The following is a 16,297-nucleotide window of genomic DNA, read 5'->3' on the forward strand; positions in this document are numbered from 1 at the left end:
AAAGCCCCTAAGCTAAATTAGGCTGAAAGACTCTCAAAGCAATTAATGACAAATCCTGCGGACCGTGGAGATAGATAGGGTCGATACATTACAAACAAGGTGGATATAATCATGTTGCCACAATTCCATAGCACAACCCCACAATTACCACAGATAACAGCAACACACAGGGCCTCGCTGCTAAGTCCCTGCTAATATAATCAATGAACTGTTGATGTTTTCAAGACTATGATATACAGTGGCAAGAAAAGGTATGTGAACCCTTTGGAATTACCTGGATTTCTGCATAAATTGGTCATCAAATTTGATCTGATCTTCATCTAAGTCACAATAATAGACAAACACAGTCTGCTTAAACTAATAACACAGAAATTATTGTATTTTTCTTGTCTTATATTGAATACATCATTTAAACATTCACAGTATTGGTTGGAAAAAGATTGTGAACCCCTAGGCTAATGACTTCTCCAAAAGCTAATTGGAGTCAGGAGTCAGCTAACCTGGAGTCCAAACAATGAGACGAGATTGGAGATGTTTGTTAGAGCTGCCCTGCCCTATAAAAAGACTCACATAATTTGAGTTTTCTATTCACAAGAAGCATTGCCTGATGTGAACCATGCCTTGAACAAAAGAGAAGATCTAAGATTAAGAATTGTTGACTTGCATAAAGCTGGAAAGGGTTACAAAAGTATCTCTAAAAGCCTTGATGTTCATCAGTCCATGGTAAGACAAATTATCTATACATTGAGAAAGTTCAGCACTGTTGCTATTCTTCCTAGGAGTGGCCGTTCTGCATAGATGACTGCATGAGCACAGCGCAGCATGCTCAATGAGGTTAAGAAGAATCCTAGTGTCAGCTAAAGACTTACAGAAATCTCTGGAACACGCTAACATCTCTGTGACGAGTCTACGATACGTAAAACACTAAACAAGGATGGTGTTCATGGGAAGACACCATGGAAGAAGCCACTGCTGTCCAAAAAAAACATTGCTGCATGTCTGAAGTTTGCAAAAGTGCACCTGGATGTTCCACAGCGCTGCTGGCAAAATATTCTGTGGACAGATTAAACTACAGTTGAGTTGTTTGGAAGGAACACACAACACTATATGTGGAGGAAAAAAGGCACAACACACCAACATCAAAACCTCATCCCAACTGTAAAGTATGGTGGAGGGAGCATCATGGTTTGGGGCTGCTTTGCTGCCTCAGGCCCTGGACAGCATGCTATTATCGACGGAAAAATACATTCCCAAGTTTATCAAGACATTTTTCAGGAGAATGTAACGCTATCTGTCCGCCAATTGAAGCTCAACAGAAGTTGGGTGATGCAACAGGACAACGACCCAAAACACAGAAGTAAATCAACAACAGAATGGCTTCAACAGAAGAAAATACGCCTTCTGGAGTGGCCCAGTCAGACTCCTGACCTCAACCTGATTGAGATGCTGTGGCATGACCTCAAGAGAGCGGTTCACACCAGACATCCCAAGAATATTGCTGAACTGAAACAGTTTTGTAAAAAGGAATGGTCCAAAATTCCTCCTGACCGTTGTGCTGGTCTGATCCGCAACTACAGAAAACGTTTGGTTGAGGTTATTGCTGCCAAAGGAGGGTCAACCAGTTATTAAATCCAAGGGTTCACATACTTTTCCCACCTTGCACTGTGAATGTTTACAAGGTGTGTTCAATAAAGACATGAAAACATATAATTGTTTGTGTGTTATTTGTGTGTTATTTGTTATTTGTTTGTGTGTTATTAAACGCTAGTAAAACTAAATGCATGCTTTTCAACCGTTCGCTGCCTGCACCCGCACGCCCGACTAGCATCACAACCCTGGACGGTTCCGACCTAGAATATGTGGACATCTATAAGTACCTAGGTGTCTGGCTAGACTGCAAACTCTCCTTCCAGACTCATATCAAACATCTCCAATCCAAAATCAAATCTAGAGTCGGCTTTCTATTTCGCAACAAAGCCTCCTTCACTTACGCCGCCAAACTTACCCTAGTAAAACTGACTATCCTACCGATCCTCGACTTCGGCGATGTCATCTACAAAATAGCTTCCAATACTCTACTCAGCAAACTGGATGCAGTTTATCACAGTGCCATCCGTTTTGTTACTAAAGCACCTTATACGACCCACCACTGCGACCTGTATGCCCTAGTCGGCTGGCCCTCGCTACATGTTCGTCGTCAGACCCACTGGCTCCAGGTCATCTACAAGGCTATGCTAGGTAAAGTGCCGCCTTATCTCAGTTCACTGGTCACGATGGCTACACCCACCCGTAGCACGCGCTCCAGCAGGTGTATCTCACTGATCATCCCTAAAGTCAAAACCTCATTTGGACGCCTTTCCTTCCAGTTCTCTGCTGCCTGCGACTGGAACGAATTGCAAAAATCTCTGAAGTTGGAGACTTTTATCTCCCTCAACAACTTTAAACATCTGCTATCCGAGCAGCTAACCGATCGCTGCAGCTGTACATAGTCCATCGGTATATAGCCCACCCAATTTACCTACCTCACCCCCCATACTGCTTTTATTTATTTACTTTTCTGCTCTTTTGCACACCAGTATCTCTACTTGCACATGATCATCTGATGATTTATCACTCCAGTGTTAATCTGCTAAATTGTAATTATTCGATTTATTGCCTACCTCCTCATGCCTTTTGCACACATTGTATATAGATTCTCTTTTTTTTCTACCATGTTATTGACTTGTTTATTGTTTACTCCATGTGTAACTCTGTGTTGTTGTCTGTTCACACTGCTATGCTTTATCTTGGCCAGGTCGCAGTTGCAAATGAGAACTTGTTCTCAACTAGCCTACCTGGTTAAATAAAGGTGAAATATTTTTTTTTTTGTTTAAGCAGACTGTGTTTGTTTACTGTTGTGACCTAGATGAAGATCAGATCAAATTTTATGAACAATTTATGTAGAAATCCGGGTTTTCCAAATGGTTCACATACTTTTTCTTGCCACTGTACATCTAACTGATGTAAATGGCACTGACAATTACAACATAGAAGTGACAGAACCTTGGGGTATAATGCTTGGGGGAAAAGCTTGTGGTTTTGCTCTTGAAGTTTGGTTGCCATGCAAAATAATCACTGACAAGCACTCCTCCTGGCTCTGTGGCTTGGGGTTGTGACTGGTCCTTACTGTCTTCCCCAATAGGTGAAGGTGTGGATGATGATGAGGCCGATGCACCACTCCAGACAGGGAGCCCGGAGGTGATCTATGATGACGTGCCCTGTGAGGGACCACTCTCTCCTGACGAAGGTGAGTTCTGGGGCAGGGGCTCGGGCCACTGACTGCTTTTATTGGATGTCTATCCTGTCTGATACTGCACCATCAGTCTTTGGATCAATGCACATCAGACCTGGGTTCAAATGCCATTTGGTTCCTCTTAAATACTGCGCTGTGCTTGATTGAGCTTGAGAATCTGCTGTCTGACAATGCACTGTCAGTCCTTGGATCACTGTACAGTCTTTGTGCTTTGTTGATGTCAGTATATCTATGTGTGTGTATGTGTGTGTGTATGTGTATGTGTGTGTGTGTCAGGGGACATGATCTACGAGGATGTGCACAGAGAAGAAATGCCCCAGGGTGCAGGCAACGGTTGGAGCTCCAGTGAGTTTGAAAGTTACGACGAGCAGTCTGATACCGAGAGCAAGCTACCAACCCGCAGCAAGGTAGGAGAGATGGCGTTCTGTTGTATATGTCTGTCTGTCGGTCTGTCTGTCTGTTTGGATTTTTGTGTTTGTGTTCAATGCATAAGACATGACACAAAGAGAATATTTCACCCAATGCTACTGCACTCCCACCACACTTATTTTATTCATGTGAGAAACTGTTGGGGAAAATACAAAGAACATGAAACATGTATCAGCCCTGTCTGGGTGGGTTAATATTCTCGCTTTGTGGCCTGAGAATAAACAAGCTTCCTTCTCACTTGAAAGGCATCAAAGTCATGACACTGTCTAGAAGCTGTATGTTATAACCATACTGTAGGTGACTGTAGGCTCTCTCTCCTCCACATGGGGGCAGTATATACTCATTGAAGTTGTGCGCTATTCTGGTCAGACTTGGTCCAGTCTCATCCCTGTGTATATACTGTGTATGTAGAGTACACTATGGGGAAGTTTTGACAAAACATATTTGACTGAGCTGGTGCTATTGATACATAGATTTAGAAAACATTCTATGAAATGATATCCATATACAGAGGGGAGCGATGACCTGCTTGTTATGAACACTTGCTTGTTACGTTTGGGCAGAAACGATGGTGGCTTTACTGAAATGAATATCACAGCAGGAGGTAGTCTATGAACATCCCCTCCCTCTTCATGTCTGCCTCAACCTTCCCCTGCACTCACTTCCTTCACCAAGATCATTGCTATTAGTCTAGGCTGACATTACCATTTGACCAGCGCAGTGCTCTAAGCTTCCGCCCTCCATCCTTGTGATTAATCCAGGTGTTGCCTTGCTTGTTTTGTCTTGATCCCTTTTCCCTCAATTTTCCGCTGTCTCATCTCCCTTCCTTCATCCCTGTGTCCTGCTGTGTGGTTTAACACAACCTGCCCTGACCTGCTTCGCACCACACTGCCCAACACCTGTGGCGTTCCCGTACTGTAGCAGTACTCCCCTGACGTGCGTCGGCTGAGGGAGCGTTGTGCCAGGACCAAACGTGAAATAGCCATGAGGCTGGGTGGGAAAAACAACTATGACACCAAGGTATATCACTGGCAGTAAGAAAACACAACATGACATCAACTTAGAACTCAAAATTACAGCGCCCAGAAGGCTGTGGAAGGATTACAATATTACCAAAGCCAAAATATGCCTGCTGTAGTATGAAGTGCATTATAATGATTCACTTTCTTTACCATCCTGTTCTTGCTAATGTTTCTCTGCTTTCCTCCAAACAGTCGTTCTCATGAGAGATTTGTCTCTCTCCTTCTAGTTTAGTATGAGGACAAGTTTTAGGGATACATGAATGAGTAAAACACATTTGCATCCATAAACACGTTGCCAGTTTCTCCAAGTTGATAACCTAGTTTCCTGAAGTGGCATCATTTAAAAATACCACCACCATGGGTATATTCTGGGTCTGTGGGCATCACGAGTCTGCTAGGCCTCAGTGATGCTCAGGGTGGGGTTTGTGGTTAGCAGAAACTATGATCTCCTCATAGACTTTCTGATTAGTGACTAGATCAGACAGTTACAGACCAACTGAGAGGCGCATATGGCAGTATTCATGGCTTGATGCATCCAGTGTCCCATCTCTCTCTATCTCTCCTTGTGGATTACTCTGCAGTGTTCCCTGGCTCTGTCCTCTCTCTCCTCGTGGAATAACTGTTTTGGCCTCTTTGTCCTTTTGAACCAGGTTCATCAGCTAATGAAGGCCGCTAGAAGTGGGACCAAGGACGGATTGGACAAGACCAAAATAGCCTTCATGCGGAGAGTCTCTTTCCTGCACAAGAAGGACCACTCAGGTAATCTGGGTAAAAATTCTTCAAAATTACTTTTTGCCAAATGACTGTCTCAGATTAAAGTATCCCTCTTATGGAGATATGTGTAAATTTGTTGTGAAATGAGAGTTTCTGTGGAAGATAGGAGTTCACATACATTTCATCTGCCACTTTGAATTAAGCTGCGGTGGAGAACTTGTGTGACGCTAGCCGAGCCAAAAGTAATGTTAGAGGCAGATAGAGAAGAAAGCCTCCCATTTCCTTTCCAATCCCAGCTTTAAAAGAGAAAAGACTCGTGGAAAAATGATCTAAACGATGTAAGATAAGTCAAATGACACAGCTGGGATAAGTCGAGCGGCTCGCGCCGATTAAAGACAGACTCTGTGGCGAACGGAAGGGTTTGATGTGTGGGAGAGGAACGGGCAGAAAATCTCACATGACAGAGGTTGTACCCCAGGAAGCCTCGGTACACAATGGAACCAGATTACCATCCGTTAATGGAGTGTCGAGCAGCTCCAGAAACCACAGATAACAGAGCCACAAATAAAATCATTTTCCAAACAATCAAAAAGAGGTAAAGAGGCTGTAGCTGTTGATCAGGGGGAATCTGGGCAGCATTATATATTTCTGATACTGACACACGTTTATCGTTCCAAAGTCATTAATTGGAGTGGTGTTGACTGGCGAAAATCAGTTTTAGTATCTATGTCTGTATGGTTGCAGGGAAGTTTGGATTTTGTTTAGTGCCTTCTGAACGAGTTTGTATTCAGGCTGTTCGTTTGAAATATCTTTTTCCCTCCTAAGTCTTTCATGCAGAGTGCAAATCTCTTTATATTTTAGAGATAATAAAGTTGGAGTGCATCTGGGAGTGTGGCTCCAGTTGAGATGTGAAAGCTGTAAATGTGCCTCTGAGTGTGCGTGTGTGTGTTCCCCTGTGCAGAGGATGTGGAGGATGACGCAGGGTACCTGGATGTGGCTGTGTCGGAGGTGAAACAGCCTCCTGCACAGCTGAGCCCCATGCCTGAGGGACTGAGCAGCCAGCAGGTGTGTATACAGATGTTTGCATTTGTGTGTGTGTGTCAGAGTATTCTGTGAACATCTAAATTCATGTGATATGCAGGCAATGATGCAAACAATATTCTTAGATTGGCAACACTGACTCGGTAGTACGATTGGTAGAAATATGTCTGCTACAGTTAAGTACAGTGCTACTCATTTCAAGGGAAACCTCAGGGTAAATCCGGGCCTCATGAAAAGAAGGCTGCCCCACCCAAACTCTCTTACCCTATTACAATCACACGCCCAGGCATGCCTACAGTAGCCTAGTACTATCAAACAACCTGTCACACACTCCCATCATGCCGTTTTCTTTGTGTGACCGTTGACCTCTGCCTGGCCTCCTCTCTCAGGTGGTCAGACGCCACATCCTGGGTTCCATCATTCAGAGTGAGCGCAGTTATCTTGAGTCCCTCAGGAGAATCCTTCAGGTGAGTGCTTTACTCCCTACCATCCCTCCTCCGCCCTATGCTTACTCTGACAGATGTAATACTTTCATCTTTTCAGCATTTAAGAATGAGTCTGAAAAGGAAACTGGAGATAAGTATGAAATTACCAGGCTTGCTCCGCATAAATAATCATGATAGAACAGATTCCTCTCACATCTGTGGTGCCCCGCTGATGCTAAGAGAGAGATTCTCTCTATCAGGTTTTCACAGAATCACAGAATGGGATTCTCTCTTCTCTTTTTCTGTGGTGGAGAGAGAAGCATTCGTTATCTCTCCTCAGAGATGAAGAGACACACCAGCTGAAATGGAAACAGGCGTGATCAGTGGGAGGGTTATGTTTTCTGTTAAGATACAATGCTGTACTACCTTTGTTTTGTCATGAGATGATTGTGTTTGATAATTGCGGATGTTAATCCTTTTTTGTGATTTTGCTTTCAATTCAACAAGGCCAGCTCACTGCTAGAGGAAACATAAAAGAAAAAAGCCATGGGCACAATTTTTTTTTACATTAAGAACTGCGACTTCAGTCCTATAAAATCAGAAATTGCCTGTGTCCATATTCCACTTGTCGATAATTAATTTGCTGTGGAGGATTTATGGTTGGGCAGGGGAAGCTTGTAAAACAATAATAGCAGCACTAGTCTATCATCTATTGTTGTTTCCAAACATTGACTTTCATTGCTGATTTTCTGCTTACTGCATCTGGCAGTTTCTGATTTCACAGATTACATTTGCCATATTTAAATGACTCACTTTAAAAGACATTGCAGTAATGTGCACATGTTTTACACAGTTGACTAGTTTTGATACTGTACAGCATCTTAACTAATTGCAATTGCTTATAGGAGTGTTACTAACTGACGATTGCATCAATGTGCCTTCCAGTAAGGGTCCAAGCCCTGTTGAATGCTGCTGTTGTATCTGTTGAGAGATGTTGCTATTGAAGTGTGGCTTTTTTATGATCAGGGCCTACCTGTGTATTTTATATCGTTCTCTACCGTAAAGCACACCTAATCCAAGTTAACTTGGGTGTATTGTTTCCCCAGGAGTACCAGAGGCCCTTGCTAGAGGCGGACCCACGCATCCTGAGCCCACGGAAGATCCGGCCCATATTTCACCGTCTACGGGAGATCACTCAGTGTCACTCCATGTTCCAGATCGCACTGGCATCACGTGTGGCTGAGTGGGACAGCAGTGAGAAGATTGGGGACCTATTTGTGGCCTCGGTTAGTGAGACTTTGTGTGTGTGTGTGTGAGAGTGAGAGAGAGAGAGAAATGTTTTATTTGTCCAAGTAAAATCCGTCAGTTTTCCCATCAGAAGACAATTTCCACCCACACAGTTATAATAAGCTGCACTTAAAATTGAGAAAACAACACTAACCTCAAACATGGAGATAACTACATCAGCAGCAAATAATCTCAGAATATGTGTGCTTATTGCATTGGCACTGGTCCATTGGACTAATGTATGAGTGTGCTGCTGTGACCCTCTGCAATGTGCTCATCCATAAGGCTTGCTCATTATTTACCTATCAAAGACTGCCATTCCGACCCATCTGCCTTCCTACTGGCTCTGTTTATTGTGATGTTTCATTGATATCCTGACCAGCCAAATGAGCCTGTTGTGAGAGGTGATTTCTCTTTTTCACCTGAGTGTAGATTTGTAACCCAGATGTTAATGTTTTATGCTATAGGTCTCATACTTGTATCTGTGTGTTGTTTTTGCCTGGCTTGCAGAGCAGATGAAGTAAAGGGTTAATTTCTATGTGAGACTGGCTAATTTTCTAGCTACTGCTCCTCCAGCTACTGCTGCTGTCAGCAGCCCGCTTAGTGTTTAATCAAAGGAGAGCGAATGACTGTGTGCTGTCGCAGCCGCCTCTCAACATCCCCACCTCACCCCCTCTAAAGGATTGTGAAGGGTGTTTGTTGGTCTCCTGGATGGTAAACAGATCAGGGTGTTAAATACCACATTTAAATGGCCGTTTTCTACCCTTCCCAACATTGAAATGACCTGTGGATTTCCAGTATTAGGATTGCTAGATGAGCTGTTGAATTTCTCGGAACTTCGAAGATCTGTCAGAAGAAAGATATAGTCAGATGTTTTCACAGATCAAATAACCAAACATGACTTGTCCCTGAATTCATTTGTTTCATGAAAAAGCCAACAGATTCCTGATCTGATATCCAAAGGTCTTGTGTTTCCCATAATCCCACCTTTCTGGGTTTCCACAGTTTTCCAAGTCCATGGTGCTAGATGTTTACAGCGACTATGTCAATAACTTCACCAATGCCATGGCCCTTATAAAAAAGGCATGCATGTCCAAACCAGCTTTCCTGGAATTCTTAAAGGTGAGTTACAAAGTAGACTTGTCTATGTGCTTTTTTTTCTCTAATACACTCTATTTTTCTTTAAATACTCTCTAACCAACGGTCACAGCTACTATTTAATTAGGCTCTTATATTATACTATATTCTACTAGTGTCTTGATACTTGGTTAAAAGTGTAGTTGCTTTATTGTTTCTCTTTCAACAACTTTAAATCTTTCGTTTTGTTTTATTTATATATATATATATATATATATATATATATATATATATATATATATATATATAGAGTGCAGATGATGCATCATATAGAGTGCAGATCTTCGAATACGAATACAAACTATATACAAATATATATATATACTGTATACTGCACTAATAGAGAATATTTATACTGCACCAATTAGCAACTCTTACATACTATACAGTGCACCTTCTCAAACCTAAAGTCTCACAAGGTACACTGTATTTAATGATGAACCTGTTCGGATGATGTCAGTGTAGCACATTGTGGCTGTTGTTATCAGCAGTTTTCTATTCATACACAGCCGTAGGACTTCACTCCCTGTGTTATGACCTACACCCACACCCACACTCCTATACTGTACACTGACCACCTCCATTTACTCATTCTCTATTGACCAGCACAGACACCAAAGTCTGTTTCTCCACACCTTACTAACCTAAACCCACTCCTACTCCCACTCCTAAACTCTATATATCTTGTTCCTCTGAATAAGCACTAAAGGTGTCTTTCTCTTAGTGTATTGATTATCTTCTGACTGTACTATGCTATGTTGTTTATGTAAACCTACTTGTCCTGTGTTGTGTAGAAGAAGCAGGCGTCCAGTATTGACCGGATCACCCTGTACGGCCTCATGGTGAAGCCCATCCAACGCTTTCCCCAGTTCATCCTATTACTGCAGGTATATATATGCCTTTACCGGAACCTTCATCACCGCTAACAGTGACTAGATAATGTCATATGAAATATAAATAATCTGAGATTTACACCAGACCATGTTTTATAGACCTAATCAAGAGTTCTGCACATGGCATGATACTGTACATTGGGCAGATGAAATCTACTATAGAAACATTTTCTAAATCCAACACCAGGCATGGCTCTACTTAGCTAGGGCTGCCAAGTGCACAACCATATTAGCTTTTCATGCAGTCAACTCCTTTTTCTTCCTTTACTCATCCTCGCTCAAGATTGTGTGTGTAAAGATTTTGATTTGAACTTGCGTACTGGAACAGCAGTACCTCATTTCATCCCTCAGTAGGCATCGATTATCCATGAATTCAAAGATAAGTTATGAATATGAATTAGGCGTTTTCCTCTTGCCTAAAACTCAAGACTCCGGAGAGGGTGTGTCTGTGTTAAATCATACATTACACAGGGAACTAAATTTAAAGTACTTAAACCCTTCTGGGACTCACACACAGAATACAAGGCCATATTTCTGCAGGTCCACAAGCACACACAGTTTCAGGTAAGCCAGACACACACACAGATCTGTGATGAAACTCAATAAATCCTTGGATTCTTTTCATAAATATGAAAACTTAAACGATGGGCTTTTACATGTGCACACACACGCACACCAACACCTATTCACTTTATTTAATGTTTGTTTCTGTGTTTGTCTCTTAGGACATGCTGAAGAACACACCTAAGGGTCACGTAGACCGCCTGCCTGTGCAGCTGGCTCTGACTGAACTGGAGATGCTGGCCGAGAAGCTGAATGAACAGAAGCGTGTGGCCGACCAAATAGCTGAGACTCAGCAGCTAGCACGCAGTGTCAGCGACCGCTCGCTCAGCAAGGTGACCGAACCACTGCAATACACATGTACACACACTTGCACAAACACAGAAAGCACATGCACGGCATAGCTTGCACATGCATGCACGCACACTTGCACACACAGACAGACAGACACACACAACGACACACACAGTAATCAACCTGCTCACTATGTGGCTCAACCCCAGAGCCCTTCCTCTACCTCCACTGTGGTATCAGCATGAGCCAAACATCTATGCATTAGGCTATATAGCCATCACTTATATTACCTTCGCAGACAGTCTAGGAAAGCATTTTTATTTAGAAAAATCATTGCCCAGAAATGATGCCCATTATCACCCCTGAACAGCGTCCAAACACCACGGCAGGGGCGTTCCTTCTCCATTACCACACTGGAATTACAGTCTAGACACTGCAAATCTGAACAAATGCATTTCTGAATAAGAGGAATTAGGGGGTAAATGAGACATTTAATTGGAAACCGTGAGAGAGTTATCTCTCCCCAGTCTCTCGCCTTCTCCTTTCCCTCTCGTTTCCACCTCCCCCTCCTTTCCTGTTGCTGTTCTTTTCTTCCCTCTCCATCTCTTTCTCTTGCTCCCTTTCTCATTTTTCCTCTCTCTCTCTCTGTCCTTTCTTCCCTCTCTTTCTTTCTACTGGTCCATGATGGTGAATTTTCCAGAGCCCTGAGATGAGCTGATTCGGCCAATCTCGTCTGCTCCACACATAATTCCATTTATTGCAGTGAGACTGCAGAATTGCAATAGGAAGCAGCTCTCTTCCATAACCCCATAACCGTCCAATGAAATATGAATTATTTGTCTCTAAGTATCTAAGTCAGTGGAATAGGAGAGATAACACTGAGTGGGAACAGGTTGAAGTTTCCATTTTACTCTATCTCTCAGACACAAAACAGTCACAAAACAGTCACTCATGCACACACACGGTTGACACATCTGAGGGGCCCTTCCATAACTTCCATAACTTACATCTGTCTGCCTCTTGAGGGTGCTGTAGTTCTGTGATCATAGAAGACAGGCTACTGTTTGACTAATGACTAATTTCCCAAGCCATCTGAACAAAAGCCAAGCACTGTTACTGATTCCCCACAGATATAACAATCCATTTTGTGAGATGTGACAGGATGTAGAGCACTGTGTATTGTAATATGGACAAAACACAAATTCATTATTCATAAAATTGTGATTCTATGGAACAAACATAAACATTAAAGTGGGACACTGTATCGGAGTTGCATATTTGTACTTTACCGTCTGTTCAGTCTTTGGGCTTTACTGTTTTTGTAATTACAATTTTTTCAGAAGATTGTTTTAGAATTCATAAAACTGACTGTATTGATTCAGCTGAACATAAGAAGTTACTGGACCAAGTAATACAACTACTTCCTATTATATTACCCTTTGCCATGCACTTTAGGAAAGTATGCCTTGTGTGTTTTCACATACTGTAGTATACAGCAACATTTCTGTGAATGTGTGTGTGTGAACATGTTCTGTGTGCCCTGACTGCACAACCCTACCTTGATCTGCTACTGATTCACAATGAGACACTCACTTAACCAGACTTTAGCCTGCCTGCTGTGCTCCTTAGCAATTGAACTGAAACCCTGGGGAATTGGCACTTTGTGATGTGTCTTGAGACGGTGTCCTGATTGCTCTGTCCCTTTAGCAACTGAACTCAGACCAGGGGTCACTGGTGCTTTGTGAGACGTTGATTGAGACGGTGTATGGGGAGCGAAGCCAGGTCCTGAAGTCTAAGGAGCGCAAAGTCTTCCTCTTCAACGACATACTCATCTGTGCCAACATCAACATCAAGTAAGTGGTGGGTGGTTCCACCTGAAAAAGCACAAGAAAGAGGATTTCAACACACACCAGGTCAGATTGTTCTGAAATCCTTTCTGTAGTTAGAAACAGATACGATTAGCATTCCTGCAACATTATTTTGTTGAACTATAATTTGATCTCTGAGAAATTAAGCTAATTGATTGCACCAAAATTGGCGATTTTAAATGATAGTATTCATATAATATTAAATAAATATAATACCCTAACATCCGTTTTCGACCCCCCAAAAAATCGAACAATGAGTAAGACATGAGGATTCCAAAGAAATGGTCAAAAGCCACTCACAGACCCCCCATTGTCACTCACAGACCCCCCCATTGTCTCTCACAGACCACCTAATTGTAAATGAGAACTTGTTCTCAACTGGCTTACCTGGTTAAATAAAGGTGAAATAAAAAGAAGAAAAACAACACCCCACGCCAACAACGAGTATACACTATCAGTTCTCTATTGTTTGACAAGTAGTATGGAGCTGCAGTTCAGAGTATTGTTTCTTCATCCTATGTAATGCGTTCTCAGTGAATTTAGGGATGCCCCCCCCTGTTCAGAGAAGTTAGTCATTGAAGTTTTTAGTTTTATATCCCATCCTACATTCTGATATGACCAGGTTCAGACCAGTAGATGGTGCTGTTCCTGCTATTAGATAATATATTTTTTAAATAATCCACCCCACCTCAATGTTAAAGGAATAGTTCACCCAAATTACAAAATTACATATTGGTTTCCAATGCAAGTAAATGGTACCTATAGGACTTTCATGCTTCATGTTCAAATCATCCTAAATGATGAAACATTTATTGTAACTCTATTATGTTACTTGGGATGATTTGGATATGAAGTGTGAAAATTATGATATAGGTACCATTGACTTGCATTGGATTTGTGCGACAAATGCTAAAAAGTTTGCATTTGAAATAGTGGCCAGGTAAACAAAAACCAAAGCATGGGTTGCAGTCATACATTGTCCATAGACTGCTTACACGGTAAGGAAACCAATTTGTCATTTTGGGATTCTTAAAAAAAAATCACCTAATAGCAGGAACAGCACCGTCTAGTAATCAGAACCTGGTAATATGTAGGATGTAGGATGAGACATAAACCTAACAACTAAAATTACTATTTCTCTGAACAGGGGGGATTACCAAATTCACTGAGAATGCATTACATACTAAAGAAAATATTAACACCCCTTGACTTTCCCCCACATTTTGTTGTGTTACAGCCTGAATTTAAAATCGATAAAAAAATGTGTTTGTGTCACTGGCACAATACCCCATAATGTCAACATTTTATTATACACTGCTCCAAAAAATAAAGGGAACACTTAAACAACACAATGTAACTCCAAGTCAATCACACTTCTGTGAAATCAAACTGTCCACTTAGGAAGCAACACTGATTGACAATAAATTTCACATGCTGTTGTGCAAATGGAATAGACAAAAGGTGGAAATTATAGGCAATTAGTAAGACACCCCCAATAAAGGAATGGTTCTGCAGGTGGTGACCACAGACCACTTCTCAGTTCCTATGCTTCCTGGCTGATGTTTTGGTCACTTTTGAATGCTGGCGGTGCTTTCACTCTAGTGGTAGCATGAGACGGAGTCTACAACCCACACAAGTGGCTCAGGTAGTGCAGTTCATCCAGGATGGCACATCAATGCGAGCTGTGGCAAAAAGGTTTGCTGTGTCTGTCAGCGTAGTGTCCAGAGCATGGAGGCGCTACCAGGAGACAGACCAGTACATCAGGAGACGTGGAGGAGGCCGTAGGAGGGCAACAACCCAGCAGCAGGACCGCTACCTCCACCTTTGTGCAAGGAGGTGCACTGCCAGAGCCCTGCAAAATGACCTCCAGCGGGCCACAAATGTGCATGTGTCAGCATATGGTCTCACAAGGGGTCTGAGGATCTCATCTCGGTACCTAATGGCAGTCAGGCTACCTCTGGCGAGCACATGGAGGGCTGTGCGGCCCCACAAAGAAATGCCACCCCACACCATGACTGACCCACCGCCAAACCGGTCATGCTGGAGGATGTTGCAGGCAGCAGAACGTTCTCCACGGCATCTCCAGACTCTGTCACGTCTGTCACGTGCTCAGTGTGAACCTGCTTTCATCTGTGAAGAGCACAGGGCGCCAGTGGCGAATTTGCCAATCTTGGTGTTCTCTGGCAAATGCCAAACGTCCTGCACGGTGTTGGGCTGTAAGCACAACCCCCACCTGTGGAAGTCGGGCCCTCATACCACCCTCATGGAGTCTGTTTCTGACCGTTTGAACATGCACATTTGTGGCCTGCTGGAGGTCATTTTGCAGGGCTCTGGCAGTGCACCTCCTTGCACAAAGGCGGAGGTAGCGGTCCTGCTGCTGGGTTGTTGCCCTCCTACGGCCTCCTCCACGTCTCCTGATGTACTGGTCTGTCTCCTGGTAGCGCCTCCATGCTCTGGACACTACGCTGACAGACACAGCAAACCTTTTTGCCACAGCTCGCATTGATGTGCCATCCTGGATGAACTGCACTACCTGAGCCACTTGTGTGGGTTGTAGACTCCGTCTCATGCTACCACTAGAGTGAAAGCCCTGCCAGCATTCAAAAGTGAACAAAACATCAGCCAGGAAGCATAGGAACTGAGAAGTGGTCTGTGGTCACCACCTGCAGAACCATTCCTTTATTGGGGGTGTCTTGCTAATTGCCTATAATTTCCACCTTTTGTCTATTCCATTTGCACAACAGCATGTGAAATTTATTGTCAATCAGTGTTGCTTCCTAAGTGGACAGTTTGATTTCACAGAAGTGTGATTGACTTGGAGTTACATTGTGTTGTTTAAGTGTTCCCTTTATTTTTTTGAGCAGTGTATTATTCAACATTTTTACAAATGAATTGTAAATAAAAAGCTGAACTGTCTTGAGTCAATAAGTATTCAACCCTTTTGTTATGGCAAGCCTAAATAAGTTCAGGAGTACAAATGTGCTTAACAAGTCACATAATAAGTTGCACACTCTGGGTGCAATAATAGTGTTTAACATGATTTTTGAATGACAACCTAATCTCTGTACCCCACACATACAATTAACTGTAAGGTTCCTCAGTCGAGCAGTGCATTTCAAACACAGATTCAACCACAAAGACCAGGGAGGTTTTCAAATGTCTCACAAAGAAGGGTACCTATTGGAGTTTAATGGCTGTGATAGGAGAAAACTGAGGATGGATCCACAACATTGTAGTTACACCACAATACTAACCTAAATGACAGAGTAAAAAGAAGAAAGCTTGTACAGAATAAAAAATATTCCAAAACATCCATCCTGTTTGCAATAAGGCA

At 42.7% G+C, this 16,297-nt stretch overlaps 1 protein-coding gene across 1 annotated transcript in view; it reads left to right on the top strand.

Annotated features, from left to right (window-relative positions):
* LOC120059425 (rho guanine nucleotide exchange factor 10-like protein) overlaps nucleotides 1–16,297 on the top strand; it is a 124,576-nt gene that overhangs the window by 18,804 nt on the left and 89,475 nt on the right. The window contains exons 5-15 of the mRNA XM_039008470.1: nucleotides 3,182–3,286; nucleotides 3,569–3,699; nucleotides 4,643–4,741; nucleotides 5,394–5,502; nucleotides 6,419–6,522; nucleotides 6,888–6,965; nucleotides 8,030–8,209; nucleotides 9,216–9,332; nucleotides 10,142–10,234; nucleotides 10,966–11,136; nucleotides 12,803–12,948. Coding sequence (XP_038864398.1) covers nucleotides 3,182–3,286; nucleotides 3,569–3,699; nucleotides 4,643–4,741; nucleotides 5,394–5,502; nucleotides 6,419–6,522; nucleotides 6,888–6,965; nucleotides 8,030–8,209; nucleotides 9,216–9,332; nucleotides 10,142–10,234; nucleotides 10,966–11,136; nucleotides 12,803–12,948 — 1,333 coding nt within the window. The remainder of the gene's footprint in view (nucleotides 1–3,181; nucleotides 3,287–3,568; nucleotides 3,700–4,642; nucleotides 4,742–5,393; nucleotides 5,503–6,418; nucleotides 6,523–6,887; nucleotides 6,966–8,029; nucleotides 8,210–9,215; nucleotides 9,333–10,141; nucleotides 10,235–10,965; nucleotides 11,137–12,802; nucleotides 12,949–16,297) is intronic.

Source organism: Salvelinus namaycush, chromosome 2, assembly GCF_016432855.1.
Source record: "Salvelinus namaycush isolate Seneca chromosome 2, SaNama_1.0, whole genome shotgun sequence".
Classification (NCBI taxonomy): domain Eukaryota; kingdom Metazoa; phylum Chordata; class Actinopteri; order Salmoniformes; family Salmonidae; genus Salvelinus; species Salvelinus namaycush.